This window comes from Pezoporus wallicus, unplaced genomic scaffold, assembly GCF_028554395.1.
Source record: "Pezoporus wallicus isolate ANWC-B61680 ecotype Strahan unplaced genomic scaffold, APGP_CSIRO_Pwel_v1 scaffold_2617, whole genome shotgun sequence".
In the NCBI taxonomy this organism is placed as follows: Eukaryota; Metazoa; Chordata; class Aves; order Psittaciformes; family Psittacidae; genus Pezoporus; species Pezoporus wallicus.
In genome coordinates this window covers 1,055,081-1,076,434 of record NW_026637592.1, presented here as the reverse complement: position 1 = coordinate 1,076,434, position 21,354 = coordinate 1,055,081, and the positions used below count along the sequence as shown (strand labels likewise).

The window sequence follows — 21,354 nt, the reverse complement described above, 5'->3', positions numbered from 1 at the left end:
ATACCGAAAGCAGCTTTCACAACCACCACAACAGTTCTTGTCACAACTCTGGCAGTGAGGTGAAGGAGCACTAGAACAGGTGATGGTACATGGAAAGCCATCTGGTGAGAAAGAGCAGCCACATCCTGTTGAAACCTGAATATTCAAATGTAGGTGCATGCTGTTCCTAGTAACATGTCTCATGAGAAGCAGCCTGAGGTGTAGATTACTGCCGAGCATTTACCAGGACTCCGGGTTTCTACCTGGTGAGGGACACGCTGATCCAACCCACTTCCAATCATGCTCATGTGCTATTAGCCAAACAGTATCAGTTGATATAGCTATTCAAACTGCAAGGTTACTGTTCTGAAACAGACTAAACAAGCAGCATAAAATATATTTAATGAAAGATTTCTTTCTGGTAAGAATCTGCTGTGATTTATGCAGCTGTGACACCACTACCTGCCTATACTGTGACGTACATCTACTGATACAGAGTCCAAATGTACTGGTGCTTATTGGTTATTGAGCCAGCAATCTGAGCTTGCAGTCCAGAAAGCCAACTATGTCCTGGGCTGCATCAAAAGGAGTGTGACCAGCAGGTCGAAGGCTATTCTCCTCCTCTACTCGGCTCTGGTGAGACCCCCCTGCAGTCCTGCATCCAGCTCGGGGGCAAAAACACAAGAGGGAAATAGACGTGTTGGAGCAAGTCCAGAGGAGGGCCACAGAGATGCTAGAGCACCTCTCCTGGGAAGACAGCCTAAAAGAGCTGTGCTTGCTCAGCCTGAAGAAGACAAGGCTCCGGGAAGACCTTACAGCTGCTTCCAGTGTCTAAAGGATGTCTACAAGAACTCTGGAGATGGACTTTTTACAAAGGCTTGTAGGGATAGGAGCAAGGGGAATGGCTTTAAACTGAAAGAGGGGAGATTTAGACTGGATATTAGGCAGAAGTTCTTCCCTGTGAGGGTGTTGAGGTGCTGGCACAAGGTGCCCAGAGAAGCTGTGTCTGCCCCAACCCTGGCAGTGTTCAAGGACAGGTTGGATGGGGCTTGGAGCAACCTGCTCTAGTGTGAGGTGTCCCTCCCCCTGACAGGGGGTTGGAACTGAATGAGCTTTAAGGTCCCTTCCAACCCAAACCATTCTATGGTTCTATGACTCTATATATTCAGAATACAAAGTTTAATCCTACTCATTAAAACATGACAAACTTATAATTAATTGAGAATGGAGTCAATAATGAGAACATCTTTCAATGTAATGATGTTAGTACTATCAGCTTGTAATACAGGAATACGTTATAGTAAGTGAAGTATAATATGGAAAATTACAAGTCAGTTTAAAAAAACCCAGTCTGACTATTCTTTCTTGAGTCCAACCTTAAAACAGACAAATTTTAAATCCTGAGAAGTTACATTTTCCCAGTCATCAAATGAGATAACACATTGTGTTGTTTTCCTGTGATGAGGAATAATTCAAGGTCTTACATTGCCTGATTAATCTCACAACTAATATTTAGAAAAGGTTTCTCTTTGAGCTAATCAAACTTGACAAAAGCAATCTTCAAACTATGCCACATTCACTGATTTGTAACATCTCTCAAACTTGTGTTTCATTAAGTGCAGTTTAAATTAGCAACAGCTCTAAATTCACCTGCTTATGACACCCTCTAAATCCCACAGACAGTACATGAGGTAGGTAAGAAGAAAACACATGCAAAATTATTAGGACAAACCTTTTAAAATGAAGGATGCCAATTTAGTTTTAAGATAGCACCTAGCTACATCCCTATTTCTCACATTACACTGCATTTTGGGGGGGTAGTTGCCGATGGTATTCAGTTTATTTTCTCTTCTGGAGCTAACTGCCTTTACATTACTGGCTAAAGTATGGCCAGAGATTCCTCCACAGAGCACCTATTTATTTTTGCATTTAAAAGAGGATAACGTTCAGTATACAATTTTATGACATACTTAGGCTTTCATATCACCACAGTATTGTTGGGTTAAAGGATGTTACTCCAGAGAAGTAATGTTGCAATGCTGTTACCATTGAGGACAACTGGTACGGAAGCACTACAACACTGACTGGTAGGGAACATGTTGGGGAAGCATATGAATACCATCCTGAGCTACACCTTCACTACCAATAAGTACTGGTAGCTTCCTTTCATTCTGTGAGTGGTTATATGTGCATGAGGATTTTCCCATGATCTGAAAGCATGTTTAAATTTGGTTTCCTGACTCTGAGCACCAGAATAGATTCCTGAGTTAGCACAGCTGAGAAGGAAGAAGAAAAATGTAGGAAAGATGCAAGTATTAATTCTCTACTGCAAATATTCCAAAAGGAAATCAGGCCTCCAGCTTATTCTTCTTCTCAAGTCACATTGATGTTCTGGATAAATAAGTTTGAACTACTGGCTCCCCTTCATTTCCCCCTAGTTGTGTGTGACAGAGAAATTATATTTCAACATAGGCAATGTCTATGATCAGATGATATAATAATACAGTCCTCCATTAACAAAGAATGACATGCCTTAGAAGTTGCTTGTGCAAATCTTTTTCAGACCCAAGGAAGGATAACCAAATACTGGGTAAGACACTCTGACTGGGAGACTATCAATGAGTTTCTCTATTTGTTTATATAAATGGGCCAATGCTTTTTAAAGCACTTCAGAGCACTTAACTAAAGCAAACAACCACTTGAACTTTAAATATCTAGCAAGAGAAGCTATTGACAAGCATGACTTTACTGAGTAAATCCTAAAATCTTTGAGACCTTTCATTCATATAGTCTCTTCCTGAAGAGAAGTACCAGACTCATCTCAGTTTCAGCAACACTGCAAAATAGAGAGCAAGAGGAGTAAGCAATTGCCTAGGCCTTCCCTCTTTTTTCTGTTAAAGCAAACTGCTTTATTTTTTTTCCTATATCCTGGGCCCACAGTAGTCTTTAGAAAGCAGTTTCTGATTTTGAAATCTTACCCTCTATTATTTAGCTGTTAAAGTAGGATTTTTCCATCTTATGAACCTCCTCTCTAACTCCTTGCTATGCATGGGCAGCTAAGCCTTGATTTGGGAATGCACTGCCTTATTAATTTGCCATAGGTGAATAACGCCATGGGAACAGCTCACTATGCTCAGGAAAAGGGTGCCTTTGGTAAGTAGTCTCATAACTGCGCTAGCGTCATGTGCATCTTTTGGGTCTTCATACTTAGAACACACTCCCTAGCTACAGTATTATATACAATTACACAGGTCATTTCCTAACCTAGATATGTGTGATCTGATTCACATATACCTTTCTGCTGATAAATCAGCATCCAAATTAATATTATTCTGTAGCTTTTGACATATTTCTTTCAAAACTAATGTATGCCAGTCCAGCTCAAGTATTAAGTTGGCCCTGAGAACCAAGAAGGTGGTCCTTAAACCAAGCAGCAGATACATCTCATTCCCTAAAATCCTGCAGCACATTTTGGTTTTTATATCTTTACGAATGTGTTTTGCATGGTCTATGTAATGTGGCAGAGGAAAAGTGCTAGAATAAACATTTACTTTAACCTGGTCTTTAACACCTTAGAGAAATGAAACAAAATACATTTAAGATATATGCATTAGCTACATTGGGAGTTCATTTCCTTCGTTTTATGGGACATGTCACATGTTCTGAAAGGTTGGGCTGTTTGGGATCTGTACTCATTAGTCTGATAAGGAACATTCTTGAAAACCTATTTTGTTAGGAAAAAAAAATAGATGCAGTTGAGAATACGAACTACCTGATGCTAAAGCCTCAGTCAACGTAGTTACTAAAAGAAATAGCTTTGAAAATTCTTCAAAATATCCTCTAAGTTATAACTGGATTTTAGTGTATAAAATGGCTGAGTAATTTAAATGTTTGGAAAAGAAAACAGTCTTTCCCAGAGTTTATGAAGTGGTAAATCTATTCCTTAGAATGATTAACTGTGAATTCTAATTTCAAACATGAGCGTCTAGTGGCATATGCTCTCCAAAGCTGACACTAAGATCATACAGTTTTATAAAATTAATATTCCAGAGCCCAATTCTGATATTAAATCCTCATTCCCCTTTAGTAAATGCCTTAGTTTCCACAAAAGTAATGTTACTTCCTACCCTTAAATAAAATGTGGAATTGGAATTTAGCTCTGCTCATGATGAATTTTGGTCTACTGAATGACACAGATCTGTATTTACAAGATGGATATCATGACATTCTCATTCGAAACTGAAAAATAAAAGAAAACCCAAACCCAGGAAAAGAAAAACATTCAAGGATAATACAATACTCATCCAGTTAAAAAATTTCAGTGCCAAATGCAAATTAGAAAGACAGATGAAGTACAGCCAGGACAGAATAAAACATGCTTTTGGGTAAGAATGCCCCAAATAACACCCATTTTAGAACAGTCATAAAACAAGACGATGACCAAAAGAAATTCAGTTTTGAGCACACTGCAGATAAGTAACAAGATCTAATTATTTAGAAAGCCCCTCAAGATTCCATGGCTTTGGTAGAAATGGATTAAAGGGTGAAATGAAAGAACAGAAGAAAAATTTAGACAAGATGATCTGAGAGAGTGAGAGAGACAAAAGCACTGAAAGAAACAGATTTAGGGAAAGTACTGGTCTACTCTATTTAACAATAGAGTCATCAACAGGGTAACTGTATGCATTAACACCTAATTTGAGCATCCTGAATTCTGATCCCAAGTTCCAGATATGGCAACTATGTATTTAAAAAAATTACTTAAATTGTTCATTACCAGAAATAGATTCGCATGAGAAAGGTGCAGAATAAGATTCCCATTTCATTTCCAAATATTAAGATCACGAAATTTCGTATGAAAGTCCTAACTCACAGGCTAACACTTCTTTCCCGTTGGCAAAAGCATCATTGCCCCGGGACACAGGAAATAGCACATACAGTGTTCACAGGAAAAAAAGCAGTTTGAGTGGGCTCATCAAAAACTGCACAAGGGCTTAGGCGATAAGCATGAGAACCTGTAATTCTGCTTGGCATTCAAAAACGAACAAGGAGAAACATCCAATGGGAAATACCATCAACAATGAAAAGCATGGCTTTACTTATGTCTCTCCGAGCACTGACAACACAGGCCAGGAAAAATAGCTGGCCCAGAAACTTGGGACTGTTCAGCAGAAATGGAAGAATTTGCTCACGTGGAGCAACTTCCAAACCAGTGGTCAATGCCCAGCAACTTTTCCATTTCCCATTACCTTTCCTCCCTTCAGCAAAACTTGCTGGTACACATGGTCAGCTACTTAGTTTATTCTGAAGTAGGCGAATGTAAAATGACCAAAGCAATATGAGTTTACCATGGTACAGAAGCTACTTGACAGAGTAATCCGACATGGTGTATGCTGGGCACAAGAGATGATGGCTGATACTCAGCAGTCAGCACATTTTGAACTGCTTGCTGGTTTTAGGCGTGAAATTATTTACTAAATACTAGGTTAGACATGTTTTGGTTTGGTTTTGTTTGCTCGGTTTTCGTGGTTTGATTTGGTTTTGTTTGGTTTTAAGTGTTTTGATTTAGTTTTGTTTGCTTGATTTTAAGTGTTTTGGGGAAAAGAAGGCTGCAAGTGGATGGTGTTAAATTTCATATAAGCAAATCACTAAAGTATTACAAAAACAGCAGCTAATTTACCTGCTGCTTTAGAGAACAGCTCAGGGATTAAAATGAGTGTTTTCCATCCTTCCAGCTCTATGTTAAACATCAGGTTGTCGGAATTGTCCTCATCCTCCAAATGCTACACGTGAAAACTCTAATGTTTGCTTTCTAAAACTTTAAGCACAGTGGTTCACATAGCTAAGAGCCACATTAGTGTTCTTCAAAACCATACTGGACTAAGATCACCCTTTGTCTTAAAGGTTAGAATTGCTTTTCCCCGAGACAGCAGCTTGCCACCTTCTTAGGACCTTAAGCCACACTAATGTCTCTCTCATCTATAACACATTTCTCTGTTTTAAGTTACTGAATATCTACAGCAGCCTGAAGAATTTATTTAACGCAACTAAAACACTGTCTCTGATCACCGCGGACTCTCGAAAGGTTCAAGAGCAGGACCACAATGGGAAAGGCTGGCTTAAAGATCAAGTGCTATCTCTATGCCTGGAGCGATGCAAACATCCCCTCCCATTGCTGGCTGCGGTCTCCCACCACCCCCAGCAGCTCCTGCGTGCTCGTTCCACCAGACAAACTGCAGAGGAGAGTAAGCAAACCCCCTTCGTGGACTCACCATCCTTTTCTAGCCACATTCACTACGCATTGCATTAGAAAATCGTAACGGTGTTAAAATATTTTGGCAGGATTTGTTATGGCCAGATCACTCACTTCCTTTCGGACACACAAAGCCTCCTCTGGCAATGAAACAGCCCAAATGTCAGCAAATCCTATAGAACAGAAAACGGTCTTGTCAATGTAAAGCCTAAATGAATCTCCAATTAAAACAAAACCGCATGACAAAAATACACACAGAGAAAAGAAACAGCCCGGGAGTGTTCACTTTTCATTAATTTCTCTTTTTTCCCCACCCTCTAGAAACTTTTAAACAGCATTACAATGCATTCATCACAAGGTGCTTGCTCTAAGTGTTACCAATTCACGGACGGATTAGAGGGCACATTAATAACATAGTTAATATGAAGTGTTTAGAGCCTTTATGTCGGTGACAAATACGACTCAGCCAAATTTCCTGACCATTGAGGCCACGGAGGAACAATTTGGTAGATTTCATCAACAGTTCTAATTATGTTCCTGTCAAGTTGAGAACAAAGTAATCCATAACTAGGGGGCTGCTCCGAGACAGTGCCACACGAGAGTAATTTATGCTCAGGGCCCTCGCTGTAGTTAGTGTGCACAATGCTTGACTAACAAGTGGGTTCAAAAAAAGGAATTTATTAGGGAAAATGCCGCCCTCCAGCTCTGAGCTCATCAGGTACAGGCTTAGAAGGAGCTATGAGGCAAAATCTTCTTGTTCATACAAGCAGATGAAGTCTACACTGGCCTCAGCGGGTTTTAAAACATGGGATTGCAGCCCAAAGCATGGCATAGACTTCTGCCAGAGCTGGGTGCGGCCATGGCCGAGGCCAGGATATAATCCGGTGCTTTTAAAATACATTTCAGTCTTTGGGACACTGGCACTGGCAGAGGCTGAGCAGTACTAATGCCCTTTTGCAATCCTATAAATAGCAAGCTAATGAAAGATGCAAATAGATTATTAGTAAACTGTCACAATACATGATGCATTTCTTACCACTGAGAAAGGGAAGGATGAGGGGGAGGGTAAAAGGAGGAGAAGCTGCCATGTAATTTTGAGTCATTTCCCACCATGATGTATGTTGGGATGCAGCTTCTATCCTTTCAGCCAGGATCATTTTATATACAACATTCTCACTGTATTTCACATTAAGGGTAGGAATGTTCCCCCAGCGCTAGGTGAAGTGCAAAGCCTGGCAGCTGGTCATTCAGGACCAAATACTTGCATAAGCGGTAAGATGTAAAAAGAAAGTAAAACAAAGTATTTCAAATAGAATTAAGAACAGTATCTGTAAACACAGGCAAAACCAACATTAGCAAAAATTAGATTTGTGTGGTAACTGCAAAACACTTAATGGGTTTTAAAGCACAGATATCTGAAGGTAGCTGTGGGCATACGCTACTGTCAGCAGTTTTAGACTTTTACTTAACAAGACAAAAATCACAGAACTTACAAAAAAGTCATTGTACAGCCCTTTCTTTGATAGTGAAGAAACCAGCTTATGAAAGTGTTACCAGCTAGGCAAAGCAGCAGCCTGCTTTAGTGGACTGAGTATCAGCTCAGATAAGGAAATGCTCAGAGAACTCACTTCAGAGGCTAACTTGCCATGTGGCCCCAGGAAGGTCTCCTTCTTTGCCCATGTTCCCAACTAGCAGAATGGGTGCAAGTGTGTGAAGGCACTATGAGTGTCCCCATGTTACATGCCTTGCTAATGGATTTTCTGCTGTATGAAAATGTTTTTGGCTTCACTAACTATTGGTTTTACTTCACCATTTAAGTATTAGTTGAACACTCACAGAGTGAATACAGAGCACAGTTGTGGAGCACTGCATCAAATCCATGAGCTCCTCCTTCTACACTCTACCAAGGTCTCTTATTCAAATCTGCTTGGACCTCTAAATTCTCTGCTGTCAAGTTTAGGGAACTTCCCTCAGCACCTACTGAGTGGGACAGTATGAGCATCATGCAACTGAAGCTTCACAGAATTATGATTACTCACACCCTTTGCCCAAAGGAGGCAAAGAGAAAAGGGAAGGAGACAGTCCCATTCTGCAGATGTGAAAACAGAAACCTCTCTGATAAATCAGAGAGATGGTGCCTTGGAAGCCAAGCAATGCCTGGACATTATAATTCCCAGACTCGTGCTTCAGTCTCAAGACACACTTCTTTTCCTGGTGAAATGTCATGCTGCTGCATGCTTCTGTTACAGAACACATCTTAACCAAGTGTAGCAAAAGCATGATGATCCCATTAAGTATCTAACATCTAATACCTTGCGAAAACTAATTTAGTGCTTTATCAAATCTCTAGTTTGTATGTAGAGCATTAACAGGCTACATTTGCTAATAGGGCAGATTGACCCATCCCATATATTATCAAACCACATCAAAGTCTGCTGGAGGACACAGCCTTGGCTACTTATTATCCCTTGCATTAACTCTTTCACAAGCTACTCGACCAATACATTTTCCTGTAATACATCTGTCATGATTTTGCAGGGAAATCAGCAATTCTGAACAGTGCAGCAGTTAGATAACAGGACTAAACCCATCATGGTTGCCTGGCTTTCCAATTACTGTTAATTGGCACAGACGGAACCCTTTAGAGCTAGACTTGCACAACAGCTCACCACTGAGATTCAGCCTCTTAGATTTGTATTTTTAGAGCTTTAGTCATTCGCATGATTTCTTCACAATTTATTACATACAAGAGATATCAAGTTGGATGCCAACACCTTCAAAGTTACAAGATTATCTTTTTTCTTTCAGCAAAAAAGGGCATCTTATGCAAGAGAACATGTGGCTCAGTATTCAGTAAAAAATATGCTAGAATATTGCTAATAATAATGTTAGCAATATTAGATCAGATGAGAACACTTCCTTGGCTTGGATGCTATGCAACTGTATTCCCACATGTGTTATATTTAGGGTCTTATTTGTGAGACTGTATTATATATCTGAAGCTATGCTTCTGTCTGGGAACTTGCATATATGGCTAATAGAGGGCTGAGGTTTATTTGGTTAGATGTTTTGTTTTTAAATCACAGTTGCTACTATTTTCTGCTCAACAGTGTTTGTCTATGGACTTGGAAATCCTGAGCCACTATGCATGGGTCTCTTACTGACCTTTTCTGACCATTTGACTACTTATCATCACCATAACCTGGAAACTAGTGCTAAAACAAAGAACCACAACTGACACACGAGCCACAACATTCACTTCCAAAAAGAAACCAAATCCACTCAATGGAAATAAAAGTTGTCTCCCTCACGTTGCATATGTGATTGTATATAGCTCTGAAATACACTTATGTTCGCGTACAGCCCTAGTCATTCATACTTAATTCTACAGCTTCACTTGCTTTCTCTTTATACGCTTTCTCAAGGACTGCCATCTTCTTCTCCCTTAGAAATTTTGCCCTTCCATTTTTTCAAGCACAACCATAAACAAGTAAAGGCATTCTGGGGGTGTGTGAGGGTATTATTAGAAGTTTTGTAGTAGTAGTTTCTTGGTGATCCCAGATCCCATTAATGATGGGTCATTTTTAATCCAGAGAATATTAAAACCTGCTCACAGCAGGCTCACAGTTTTAGCATCACCAACTCAGGCAGGCCAATACAGTCTTCTACTGAGCAAAACTTTCAACAAGCAAAGTTCTAGCCAGGAGGGATAAATTAGCTTAAAAAAAACCCAAAATCAAAAAACCAAACAAACAAAAACCCACCACCAATAAAACCTGGTCGAGTTAACACATCATAATTCTACATTACTGAACTGAACTGCAAGTCTTCAGAGCTTTATCCTCCCCTCCCTCCTTTTCTTTCCTTTCCCTGTGCATTTTTCTTATTCCGTTTTTATGTTGAAATCACAGGAACTACGCAGCCTAGCAAGGCTGTAATCACTCAGCAGGAACCTGGCACAAGCACAATGCAACCACCGGCTAGGCAGCGGAAAATGAAGGAAATCTTTCTCTCCCTCCCTTCTAGGTTTCTTAAAAGGGGCTCGGCGTGAATGAATCTTCCCGGTAGCCACCAACCATTTCTTATTCCTTCCGAGCAATCATCAATTTCAGCATCAAGTGGTTTAGTGGCTCTACAACTAGTAGTGGCAGCAGACTAAGCCCAGCATGCAAGCGTTTTGGCTAATTTAAAATCCTTGTGCTGCCGAATCAAACATGACAAGACAACAGTAAAAAGAGAGGCTATTATCCCAAATGAGAGTCGGCGTATGGGTGAAATTGGCTTGAGTGGCAGAGACAAAAGAGGTGGAAGAAGGAGGGACGACCAGGCATGATAATACCAGACACAGCACACATTTTCTCTCCAATTTCCAGTGCATTCACACATATTGCTACCTGGAGGGAAAAAAAAGGCAATGTTTCCAAACTTCAATGCCAGGCAGAAAAAAATACATTTAAAAAAGTTCAAAATAAGTTAGCACCTGGTAAAGCATCTGCCCCATGGGTATGGAGAAACTTAACTTACAAGAGAGGTCACCCTTACATTAGAAACCCTAACGCTCTGAATTCTAAACCTGCCATTTCCTACCTGAATTCATGTCTTGTTGCCCAAAGTTCATTACCATAAACTGAGGATTAGAAGCACTGATTTTGAATAGAACAACCTTAAAATAAGATTAATCTGTGGTGTGGCTACTGGTGAATAGCTACTACACACACAGGGCTCACCAAGTGCCTTCAAGGAGCTGCTGGGGACAGAAAGTGGAGGCCAAAGGAATTAATTTTGCAAGGCATTTGGGAGACCACAAGCAGACTGATGATGTTCAGAGCCATGAACCCTGGCAATGGCTTGCAGCTCACAGAATGATGACCTGTGGGATCACTGGAGAGCAAGAAGTTGTCTTTTGCAAGATTAACAATTTAAAAGTGCTGAAATTAATTTTGTTTAATAGCTGTGGGTGCAGACTCCTTACAAAGTAGGTTGCAAGGTCAGCAAGCCTCCTAAAGCCTTTTAAAACGCAGCTTTCATAGGGACAATAGATTTAGGGTGGCTTAGGGCTTAAAGATCTAAAAAGCAAAAGAAGTTTAAGAGGTCATTTCCTACCACTTCCAAATCTTGGGTGAAGACAATGTTTCACTCCTCCTCTGTAACATACACTTATCCTTACATTCAAAGCTACCTGAGGCAGGACTGATTTCTTAGCGTAGGCAAGGTGAAAAAAGACATTAAAATCAAACATGAGGACCAGATTAACCGGTAGACAGCAGGCTCAGAGTCACACTGGAATGTGCCTACCTGTGTTGCAAAGAGACAGGGAGGAAAGAAAAAAAAATATATATATAAACAAAACATCAGAAAATGAGAAACTGGGAGGGAGAAGACAAGGGCAGGGAGAGTGCTCACACCCTTGTCATCATTCAGAAGTAGTTCACCTCTGATTCACGTCTGCCTTCTTATACAAGACCATTAAACCCTAAATTACTGTACTGTACAGAGTGTTTCAAGGAACAGCTGGGCTCAACACTGAAACCTAAATCAACCATTTAAAAGACACTTGCTCAGCTTCACAGCCCAGTACGTGTGAGCTATCACTCACAAAATATCAAAATATGCTGACCAGTGTTCCCTTATAGGTCACATTTGCCCAACATATTTAGCAACAGCATCTAACTAATTGCACAGTGAAATTCATAGCAAGCACAAGTTTGGGAAACAAACAGAGCATTTGTTTTGCACCACCATGTAGGATGGTCTCAATTTGCTGAATTAATCAACATTACCATGAAAAGAGTTTGCATTTTGTGTGGTTGGGCCTTTGTGAAAGGTGGACTCATGAATTCAACTATTAATCCAATCCCAAAAAGTATGCATTCCAGTGCAAAAAAAAATTCAGTATTTATATAGATCCACCTGGTTTTGCAAAAATACCTTCCAGGAAACCAAGAAGCCCAGGTGAGGATATAATCATAATTGATATAGTACATGGGGTTTTTTTTTTTTGCATCCTGCCTACTTTAAAACCTTCCCCCCTCCCACTGTGAAGGAAACACAGGGTTTACTTTTCAGATTAGAACCAAGAGTAAAATGTCAAGCAGTGGACATGCAAGCTGTCAACACACAGCCTGACCTGGGATAGGTATGCATTACCCAACAGGGAAACCCAGCCACAATGGCAAGAAGCACTTCACAGGCAGCCTGGAGGAGGGAAGCATTGTCTTCGGTAATGGAATTTAGCTGGTATGATCCTGAAGATGGAGAGGGCCATTTCCCTGGCAATGAGGTAACTGACAATCATTAGAGACGACAGAAATAATTCTGCTGTGAGCCTGGTGCTGACAGTGGCCGAAGCAAACGCACCAGCAATTTTTCTCTACCCCTTCCACAAGGGGTTAGAACAAAGAAAGGAGCCAGTGGGAAATATTTAAGACACCACAAGAAAATCATTTTAGGTGCATATTAATACTGCCACTGAATACTGTGCGCTTTCAGGCTGATGTGAGCTGCTGTATATGGTGTTTGTTCCCCCTTTTTTTTCTGTCTCAAAGTTGAATTTATAACCCCACACAGCACTTCAAGAAAAGCCCAGTTCACAGTTCAGCAAGGCACTGCTTAAAAAGCAAGCCTGATACAGGTCCTTAGGGCATCTCATCCATCCTGCACTTGGATGGCATTCTCCACCAAGGGACCCCATTAGGAAGGAAGGGCAAACTGAAATCCTAACCCAAAGCAACCTGAAACATCGCCGGCATACTGGTGTAGCAGCGATGGATGAGACGCCATTTGTCTTCAAAGCTTGGGAAGCCAATATATCTGCTTCGTTGCAAACTCAACTTTACTTTCCAACCTTGTAGTGTACTTAAAACACAGATCAGCTTTCTATCTAGGGATAAAGCAGCAGAGAAGCGTCACCCAAGACTCCAATTAAACAGATTGGGAGTAATGCACTTCCAATGCAACTCCATACAGCAAAACACCCTGAGATAACACTTTCTGTGTTTAGAATCAATTGCCCAGGAAAGCACTGTCACAACCTAAAAAAGGTTTCCTTTTCCCTCCATACAGTAGAATAACTCAGAAGCATAGTATAAAGCTTGTTTGGAAATGCAGTTGCTGTAGGAACACTATCAATCTCGGAGATATCCTACTCTCCCTACAGGAGGTTAGGCCCTTCCATGCGGGAAGAAGCAATATGTTTGTTCTGTAGCCAAAGTAATTTTAGACTTACCTATTCTGTTTTATATTTACTGTTTTAATTTATTATTAACTTTGTATTGGTGTTGAACGACCAGAGTTGTGAGACTTGTACTTCTCTGGAAGTCTCCAAGCTAAACTTAGCTGGCAGAAGTAGATATATTTTTACTCTAGGAAAGGTGATTCTGTTTATACCAGGTCTGAAGATGGCCAAACAAGCTTCCTTCAACACTGCTTGCTAAAAAAAAAGGAAAGTTAAGCTAAAGTAGGTGTAATTCCCTCATAGATAATATATATGACTTTGAACTTTTCTTCGTATGTTAGTATAGCAAGCATGAAACATCACAGCACAAATTCACATTCTTCATCCAGTTTCAAGGAAAGTTTTAAGGAGACCGCAGATATTCCAATACTGTAACATGAAACATGCCCGGTAGAAAAGCATTATATTTTTGCAAGCTGGTCATCTATTTATAGGAATCTCTAGCCAGGGCTCTTATTTGCAGTTCTGTGTTATCTATTGTTCTAGGTGACATCCTCCTAAGGTGCCAGGAGCTGTACAATGCAGAGAAGACCACCAGGACCAATACATACTGCAATTCAAAGAGACCAGCCAGAGAACTGCTTGGAATTGAATGCACGTTTCTTGTGCTCCAGTCAGGAGCCTAAACGTAAAGGTCATCCTGTCCTAGTGTTGCACCGTATCACCTCCAGAGCCAATTAGGATGACCAGAACTGTATATACCTACCTGCCTATTCGATTCATATCAGGAAGAAAGGAAAAAGAAAAAAAAAAGGGGGGGGGGAAGGGAAGCAGCAAGGTCAGACAGTTGTGTATGAGCCACATACCTTGTACGAGTGACAGCAACCTCACACAGACCCAAACCCCCACCCCAACATCAGAAACTCTGCCTCCTCCTGCTCAGTGCACAATGAACAGTTAACGTCAGCTCACTCCAAACACCAGGCCAGTTCTCTTCTTATTGGTCTTCAAGATCACAAAAACATCTCCCACCAAAAGCTTTTGTATGCATCTGTGTTTACTGTGTCTGTAAATCCAGCAAGAAGGCTCACCAAGGTATTCTGCTAATCTAGAGAACCTAATTAGTGTGATCAAAGACGAGGCCAGCTATGCTCTCTGCCATACTGAGAGAGCTCACAGAGTGCCATCCTAAGCAACTGCAAAACCTGTATGGATGGGATGTCTAACAAGCTGTGCCAAACTTCCTATTTAAACTCCCTGCTTCAAAGTTTTGACCTTTTTCCCCCCATACAGCAGACTCTGAACTGGTCCTGGACAGCAGGAGAATGGGAAAAATGCAAGAACAGCCCTCTTCAGTCCTATGCTCCTTGGGATCGAGCATTTCCCATTAAACAAAGTGGCTACCTCAAAAGCTTGTTTTTCCTCAACCTATAACATTCTAAAGACCTCTCAAAAAAGGTCTCTACAGCATAGAATACAGCAGTGAAACATGAAGTCCAACCACTCCACACCATTGCTGTGCCTCAGTAGATCTTCCTACCCACAGTACAGCAGTATTTGAGTGACTTGCAAATGAGGGGGAAGAGTTGGAAAATTAAAACTGAGGTCTTGACAGAAAACAAAAGAAGTGAGACCTAAGTCAGTCAGCCTCAGTTGCAAAATTATTTCTATGGGCCTCTGCAACTCTGTGATAGAGGTGAAGAGCTTCTTTTTTCTCTGAAAAACCAAAAATGTTGGATTCTGACAATGATTGTTGATATATGTGTGTGTGTATATACAGATAGATAGATAGATGGTGCTAACTTCACTGAAATCATTGCCATACACAGAATTACCAAGCATCAGCACTAGGAGAAATACCAAGCCTTGGTCATGAAACTTAATGTTATTCTCTTTACCCCACCAACTTTACTCCTAGCAACTACGAGGCCAAGAGACACTATGCCATATAATGGCTTTCCCAAAGCCATGGTTAAGACTCAAATGAATCTGATGCTCTTTGCAATGCTTGGAAAAGTGTGAAAGTTACTGTTTTTATTAGGGGAAAAAAATAAAGAAAGAAGTCTTGCTGTCGCCTTTGAACTACTTTCTGCATTACTGGGACAAACATTCAGTACCAGGAAGAGAAGCACTAGAAGGGCATTTATATGCAGTACAAGAAAGAAAAAGAAAGAAGAAAAAAAGTGTTATGACATGTCCTGTTCTTATTCTGATAATAACTTAAAAAAATAATAAAGCATCCTTCTGTCAGAAAGGATGTCCCCTATTTTCAACAGGATTTTAGGTCTTGTCCATGTAAAGGATTTCCAAACCAGCTATTATTGTAGCAACAAGACATGGTAAGAATATTGAACAAATTAATCAAAGCACCCTGATTCATGGGGAAAAATAAAAGAAAATAAAAACCAAGAAAACCTGAAGCTGAGAAGAAAACAGGGTAGCAAAAACAGAGTAAATTTTTTTGTCTCTTCTCCCTCAGGCACATAGTTACAGTCATCAGGGAAAAGTCCAAAGGAACTGAAGAAATTCATTATCAATACAGCAAAGCATGGTCAGGGGGACATTTGGGGTTCTGTTTTTCTACCTTTCCCTTTCATACATAGATGAAGCACGAAAAGACTTTTGGGACCTGATCATGTTATAGAGTGGGAAAAATATGCTTCAAACCCCACTCCACAAACCACTCCATCAGCAGAAGTCTCCATCAGGTCGGAGACAGACTAACTTCTCCAAGGTATTAAATTAAAAGATGTTGAATTAAGTTAAACGCCCCACATTGAATTGACATTTCCCTTTTTTAATGCAAGCTAAGATTGATGAAAAATACCACTTATCTACATTAAGGGTCAAAATACCCAGCAAAAGAAGCCTCTGGTTCAGCGCGTCAGAGCAAAGTCAGTCTTACATAATCCGGGGACCAGAACGCGGATCACATTCTGATGATCCAATTAATGGCGGGATACTTTGCAATCAGCCAGGAAGCAAGGCCCCTAACAGATTGTGGGGCTGTAACATCAATTTCTTAAGTGCATTTAAAGGATTACAAATGTTAGTCCTGGCTTGAGATTGAAACACCTATTGAGGTGCTCTGAACCACATTACAGTAATTGGGTACCTGAATTAATGCCATTTCTTCTGATGGGCGAGTTGAATACATTGGAATTAAGGATTTCTTTTGCTGTGTTTCACTTTCAGCTTCTTTTTTTTTTTTTTCCTTTCCCTCCTTAGAACATAAATCTGAGGCAGAATATCTCTTTTTATCTAGATAGCCTTAATTACAGCCCTGAGGCACCCAAGTACTGTCCTAATTTTACCTTCTGCATTTGTTTGGGTACATTTCCTTTATTTAATTTTTTTTCCCCTTATTTATTTTTTTTTCCCCTTATTTTACCATGCAATGACATTAAGATAGGAATAACATTATCTTTTCTTGAAGCTTCAGGGGGAAGGGGAATAGGCTGTTGAGAGATGGAGAAAGAAAAGTCTTCCTTTTCTTTCCCACATCCCTCTTCCACTATGTAAACGTTTTTATGTATGCACCAGATACTATCTGCAGTGGTTTACTCCTCTAGAGAGCTAGAACTAGGGCTGCCTCAATTAGTCTTCTATTCCTTCTGAGGTCAGTTCAAGTAAAGGTCTCAATCATATCAAATTGGCAGGACTGCTAACTACCTGGGTATTTCAGACCATAGAGGGTTCAGCTAAAGGGCTTAAAAAGCATGTAGCTGGTTTCAAGAGTATTCAGTGAATATTTGACATAAAGCCATACCTGACTAACCTTACCTGGTGTATGAAGTGGTTAACAACCTAAAATAGGTTAGGGCATAGGCTTGTTTGTCAGGCTTTTTAGCCAGCCCGTGTCTGTCAGACTGCAGCACGCAGCATATAGGACAAACATTTTCCTCTTGCATCATAGGAGTTTTGATAATTAGAGTTATAACAGGGAATTCCATCCATTTTTATCCTCAGCGTATGTGGCACTGACATTTCAGTGACCTCGGCAGTGATTTCTCACTTGCAGCTAACTGGAATGTATACAACCATGATATAATGATCACACTGTGAAAAAAGGGGTGGGAAACAGAGCGTGGTATTCCAAATATTCCAGTCCACTCTGTACATCTCATTTATCTGGTTACAGCACATCAGACCTCATTTTTTTTTGAGGTCTATCGGTAATTGAAGTTATAAATATGCATGCAAGTATTGGCACATAGACATATTTTATATTTCATATGTTATATATCATTCTGGAGGTATTCCAACTTTTTGTCCTATATTCAGGATTCCATAAGAAACTGTGATGCTGCAGTGATTCTGCTTTAATTTTGGTTTTGCTTAAGATAACTGTAAACAGTGAAGATACAGAAGCTATTTATCTTCATTGCCAGTTAAGAGGAAATCAGAGCGTATACCTTAGGGGAGCTAAGGAAGCACAGTGATTTACCAGGCATATGAAGGAAAGACAGCTTCTAATTCAGTAATAGAACTTTCTGATGCTCAGGAGAAAGCGGTTTGCACGGTTTGGTCAGATAACCTTTTACAGTTAACTATTTTATTTTATTTATTTCCTACCACATAAGAAACATCAGATTTAGGAGTCACTGGGGATCACTCAGCTGTGCTCCTTGTTTCTCTTGAATGGTTTTGAATGTTCCTTAATTTCCTATCCCCACTAATGTGGGATATTCCTAGAGTTTAGAAATAACCCTTCTGAAACACGATAAAACCTACAAACCATCTTCATATAAGAGATGATTAATCAGAGGATAGACATAGCTTTATTGTGCTATACAATGAAAAAGAAGATAAGGATTTTCAGGAAGTGTCTTGCCAATCTCAATACAAATTTCAGAGTAGTTTTTGACTCATTAGATCATGCTTGCTGAAATGATTTACATACAGATAATGAAAATGTAAAACCCTAAGGACTAGTTAGCTGTTTAGCAGTGTATACATTTTTATATAACCATTTCCATGCATCTAGTTTAAAATTCATTAACAAAAATTAATTGCTGCACGGTGGTCTACATTGCACAGCATGAAACTTCAATATGCTTCCTAAATCACTGCTTTCTATCACTCCTCCAGCGACCCAACTTTGTGGTCTTGAAAGCATTCACTACCAGTTTGCAGCAAAGCTAGTATTTTTTACAGTTAGTGAGAATCAGCAACTGGACCTCAGGAAATATTTTGGTTTTTTTTTTTAATATCTCAGTAATATTTTGGAGTAACAGAAAACTTCCTCCCTCTCCCCCTTGTGCAAACGCAGCACGATGCCCTTAGGACTTCACCGCAGAGACACAGCTCCAACACCAGCTGACCTCACTAACTTTCATTTTGGACATGATCCAAAGTTTACTGAATTCATAAGGAGACCTTACGTTAGCTTCAGTATATTCTGTAGTTCAAGCCTTCCAGTCCTATTCCCCCTCCCTCTTGCCTGAAAATCCTTAATTGAGCTTTGCTGTGTGAGCATTAACTATGTTGTTGCCACGGCACATTCAGCATGAAGTGCCTAGTGGTAATGCCATCCAAATGTCTGTCTGCTTTTTTACGTCTTGGGTTAGGGAAAAAATAAAGTTATTTTTCACAAGTAATTAACAGAAATTGGTCTTGGAATTTTACAAATTATTTGGGACCCAAAGAGGGGGGTTAAGGTTCACTTTTTAGTAATAACATCTAATGGAAAAAGTAAAAAGAGTCTTTCCACACTCTTTCCATCATATTTCCCAAATATTTACAGTGTACACCTTGGATTTGAAATAAGCCAGGGAGAACTAATGCATTGTTTACACTTGGAATCCGAGGTGGCCCTGTCCCAGCTGGGCAGTACAATGTGCTGTATCTTTCCTTTCTCAGTACTTATCTTAATCTTAATAACTAGCCAGACAACTGACTCCAGAGTCCTGGGCTTATCGACTGGAATTCGTCATGTGCACACAAGAGAAGACAAGAAATGCATTATATAACAATGCCATACAAATCATTATCTTTTAATATTTAAAAGTATGCATTCAAAGTCTGATATGAAACCATTTTGGTTGAACTCAATTCCACTGGTTGTTATTAAATTTGATAGCAAATGAACAAAAATACACTTGTAATGTATTTATCTGCAGGAGAGTTTATTTGCAACAGATCAAAAGGCTGCTTCTTACTGCGTTTTAGCTACTGCTATCAAATGCAATCTGCTTTTAAACATGCTTTGATATGGAAGACTATTTTCAAAACAGGTTAATAGGAAATATATATTTTTTTTTTCCCTGAGTCTCCCAAGTACCAAGAAATAGAGAGTGAACAGAGAGTCTATTGTGCCCTCACTGTAGGTTTACAACATGACTTCTTCAAAGCAAGTTTATATAAGCAAGAGGAAAGCCATTTCAACTGCACCCACCAGGCACTCGGACCATGCTTTCAAAACTGTCACACAGATTTTGGTTCTGGCATCTCACAATAAATGGCTTCTTTTTAGCCAGGAAACAGAGAGTCACATGCCAGAAACGTGTGAACCACAGCATTGGGGGTACTCTTTGCTGATCTCAGGCTGGTCTCCTGTGAGAGCGTTCATGTCTTTCTCTGCACCTCCATGGTAAGAACTGCGTATGTGCACCATGGTGAGGGAGGAGTAGATGCACACGGAGACTAATGATTAAGAGCCCACTCGGGCAGAAAGAAGGGACAATGATTTTATGCACAGACCCTGTCAGTAGTCCATCTCCCTTTGCCTGCAAAAGGGTAAGAGAGAAGATGGGTACCTCACACACTGACATTATAACATTCACTTGAAGTGAACTTATACAAAATAAATATGGGTTAACAAAGATGCTGTAAATTCACTCCTCTCCTCTACTCCCTTTGCTCTACCCATCCTATAAAGCTTTACTCATGCTAAGTATTAACACCCTCAGCAATGGGATTCATTCAGCACAAGACACTGGAGTCATGCTCAAAAACACTATCATTGCTACTGCCAGCTTTTCCCAAATTTCTCTTCCACGTCAAAAATTTTTGAAGTATACCATAGGCCAATCCTCATGTTAAATCACAGACCACAGTAAATCAATTAGTTAATCAATCCCATCACAAAATCAATTAACATGAACTAAGAAATCCCTAAGCAGACATATTCTTATGTGAACAAAGGTCACCCACCGCAGCCTTTGTGTGTCTGTTCATATTAGTGTAAGCCCAGGTTTAGAAGGGAGAAATTTTCCTGTGATAACAGTTCTTTGTATTGATGTGTCAGCACAGACACAGAGTCTCCTTGTATGTCTGGCACAGATCGTATGTATTTTTACTTGTGTAATAACTAGAGGCCCCCTGCAGAAAGGGAATCTGAGATTTGTGCTCTGATGTGGTGAGATGAGACCTCTTTCAGTACCACCGAAAGCCTTCTGCACCGGGCTTTGTAACACTACCTGAGCAAAAGGGAAAACTGGGCTTCTTCAAGTATGCACCTCAAAAATTGCAAGTGCAAGCAAAAAATGTCCCAAATGTTTGAGCCATGTTGCAAAGCCAATTATTGCATCTATTTGATAAGGTCAGGTTCAGTTCAGTAAGTTAGGAGAAACATGTTTCAAAATGCCTAAAGAAACACCTGATCTGTAACATCTACAACTTTCTTTCTAATCACAACTACTAAATAATTATTTTTATTAATAAGACTTTATAGTTGTGTGGTAGTTACCACTCAGGGGTAATCCACAATTCAGTGATAAATCTAGTCAGTCAGATTTGCAACAGACATGGAACCTAAGAAGATGAGGTTACCTCCATACATCACCTGGGGACACCAGACTTCAGGTGCGGAAGGAAGAAAAGACACTGGTGTACACAAGGGTCTACACAGGATCATAGAATGGTTTAGGTTGGAAGGGACCTTAAGATGATCAAGTTCCAACCCCCCTGCCCCCTGCCACGGGCTGGGGTACCTCACACTAGACCT

General features: G+C 40.1%; 1 protein-coding gene across 22 annotated transcripts in view; it reads right to left on the bottom strand.

Annotated features, from left to right (window-relative positions):
• Positions 1-21,354, bottom strand: part of ESRRG (estrogen related receptor gamma) — a 402,312-nt gene that overhangs the window by 222,703 nt on the left and 158,255 nt on the right. For 8 of the 22 annotated variants that reach the window (XM_057406441.1, XM_057406462.1, XM_057406452.1 and 5 more), the window contains one exon: positions 6,347-6,405. The exons of 12 other annotated variants lie outside the window; for them this stretch is intronic. In XM_057406441.1, the coding sequence (XP_057262424.1) occupies positions 6,347-6,405 (59 nt within the window). Of the gene's footprint in view, positions 1-6,251; positions 6,406-21,354 lie in introns of all 22 variants that reach the window. 2 more of the 22 variants (XM_057406446.1, XM_057406447.1) reach the window with 1 other exon arrangement.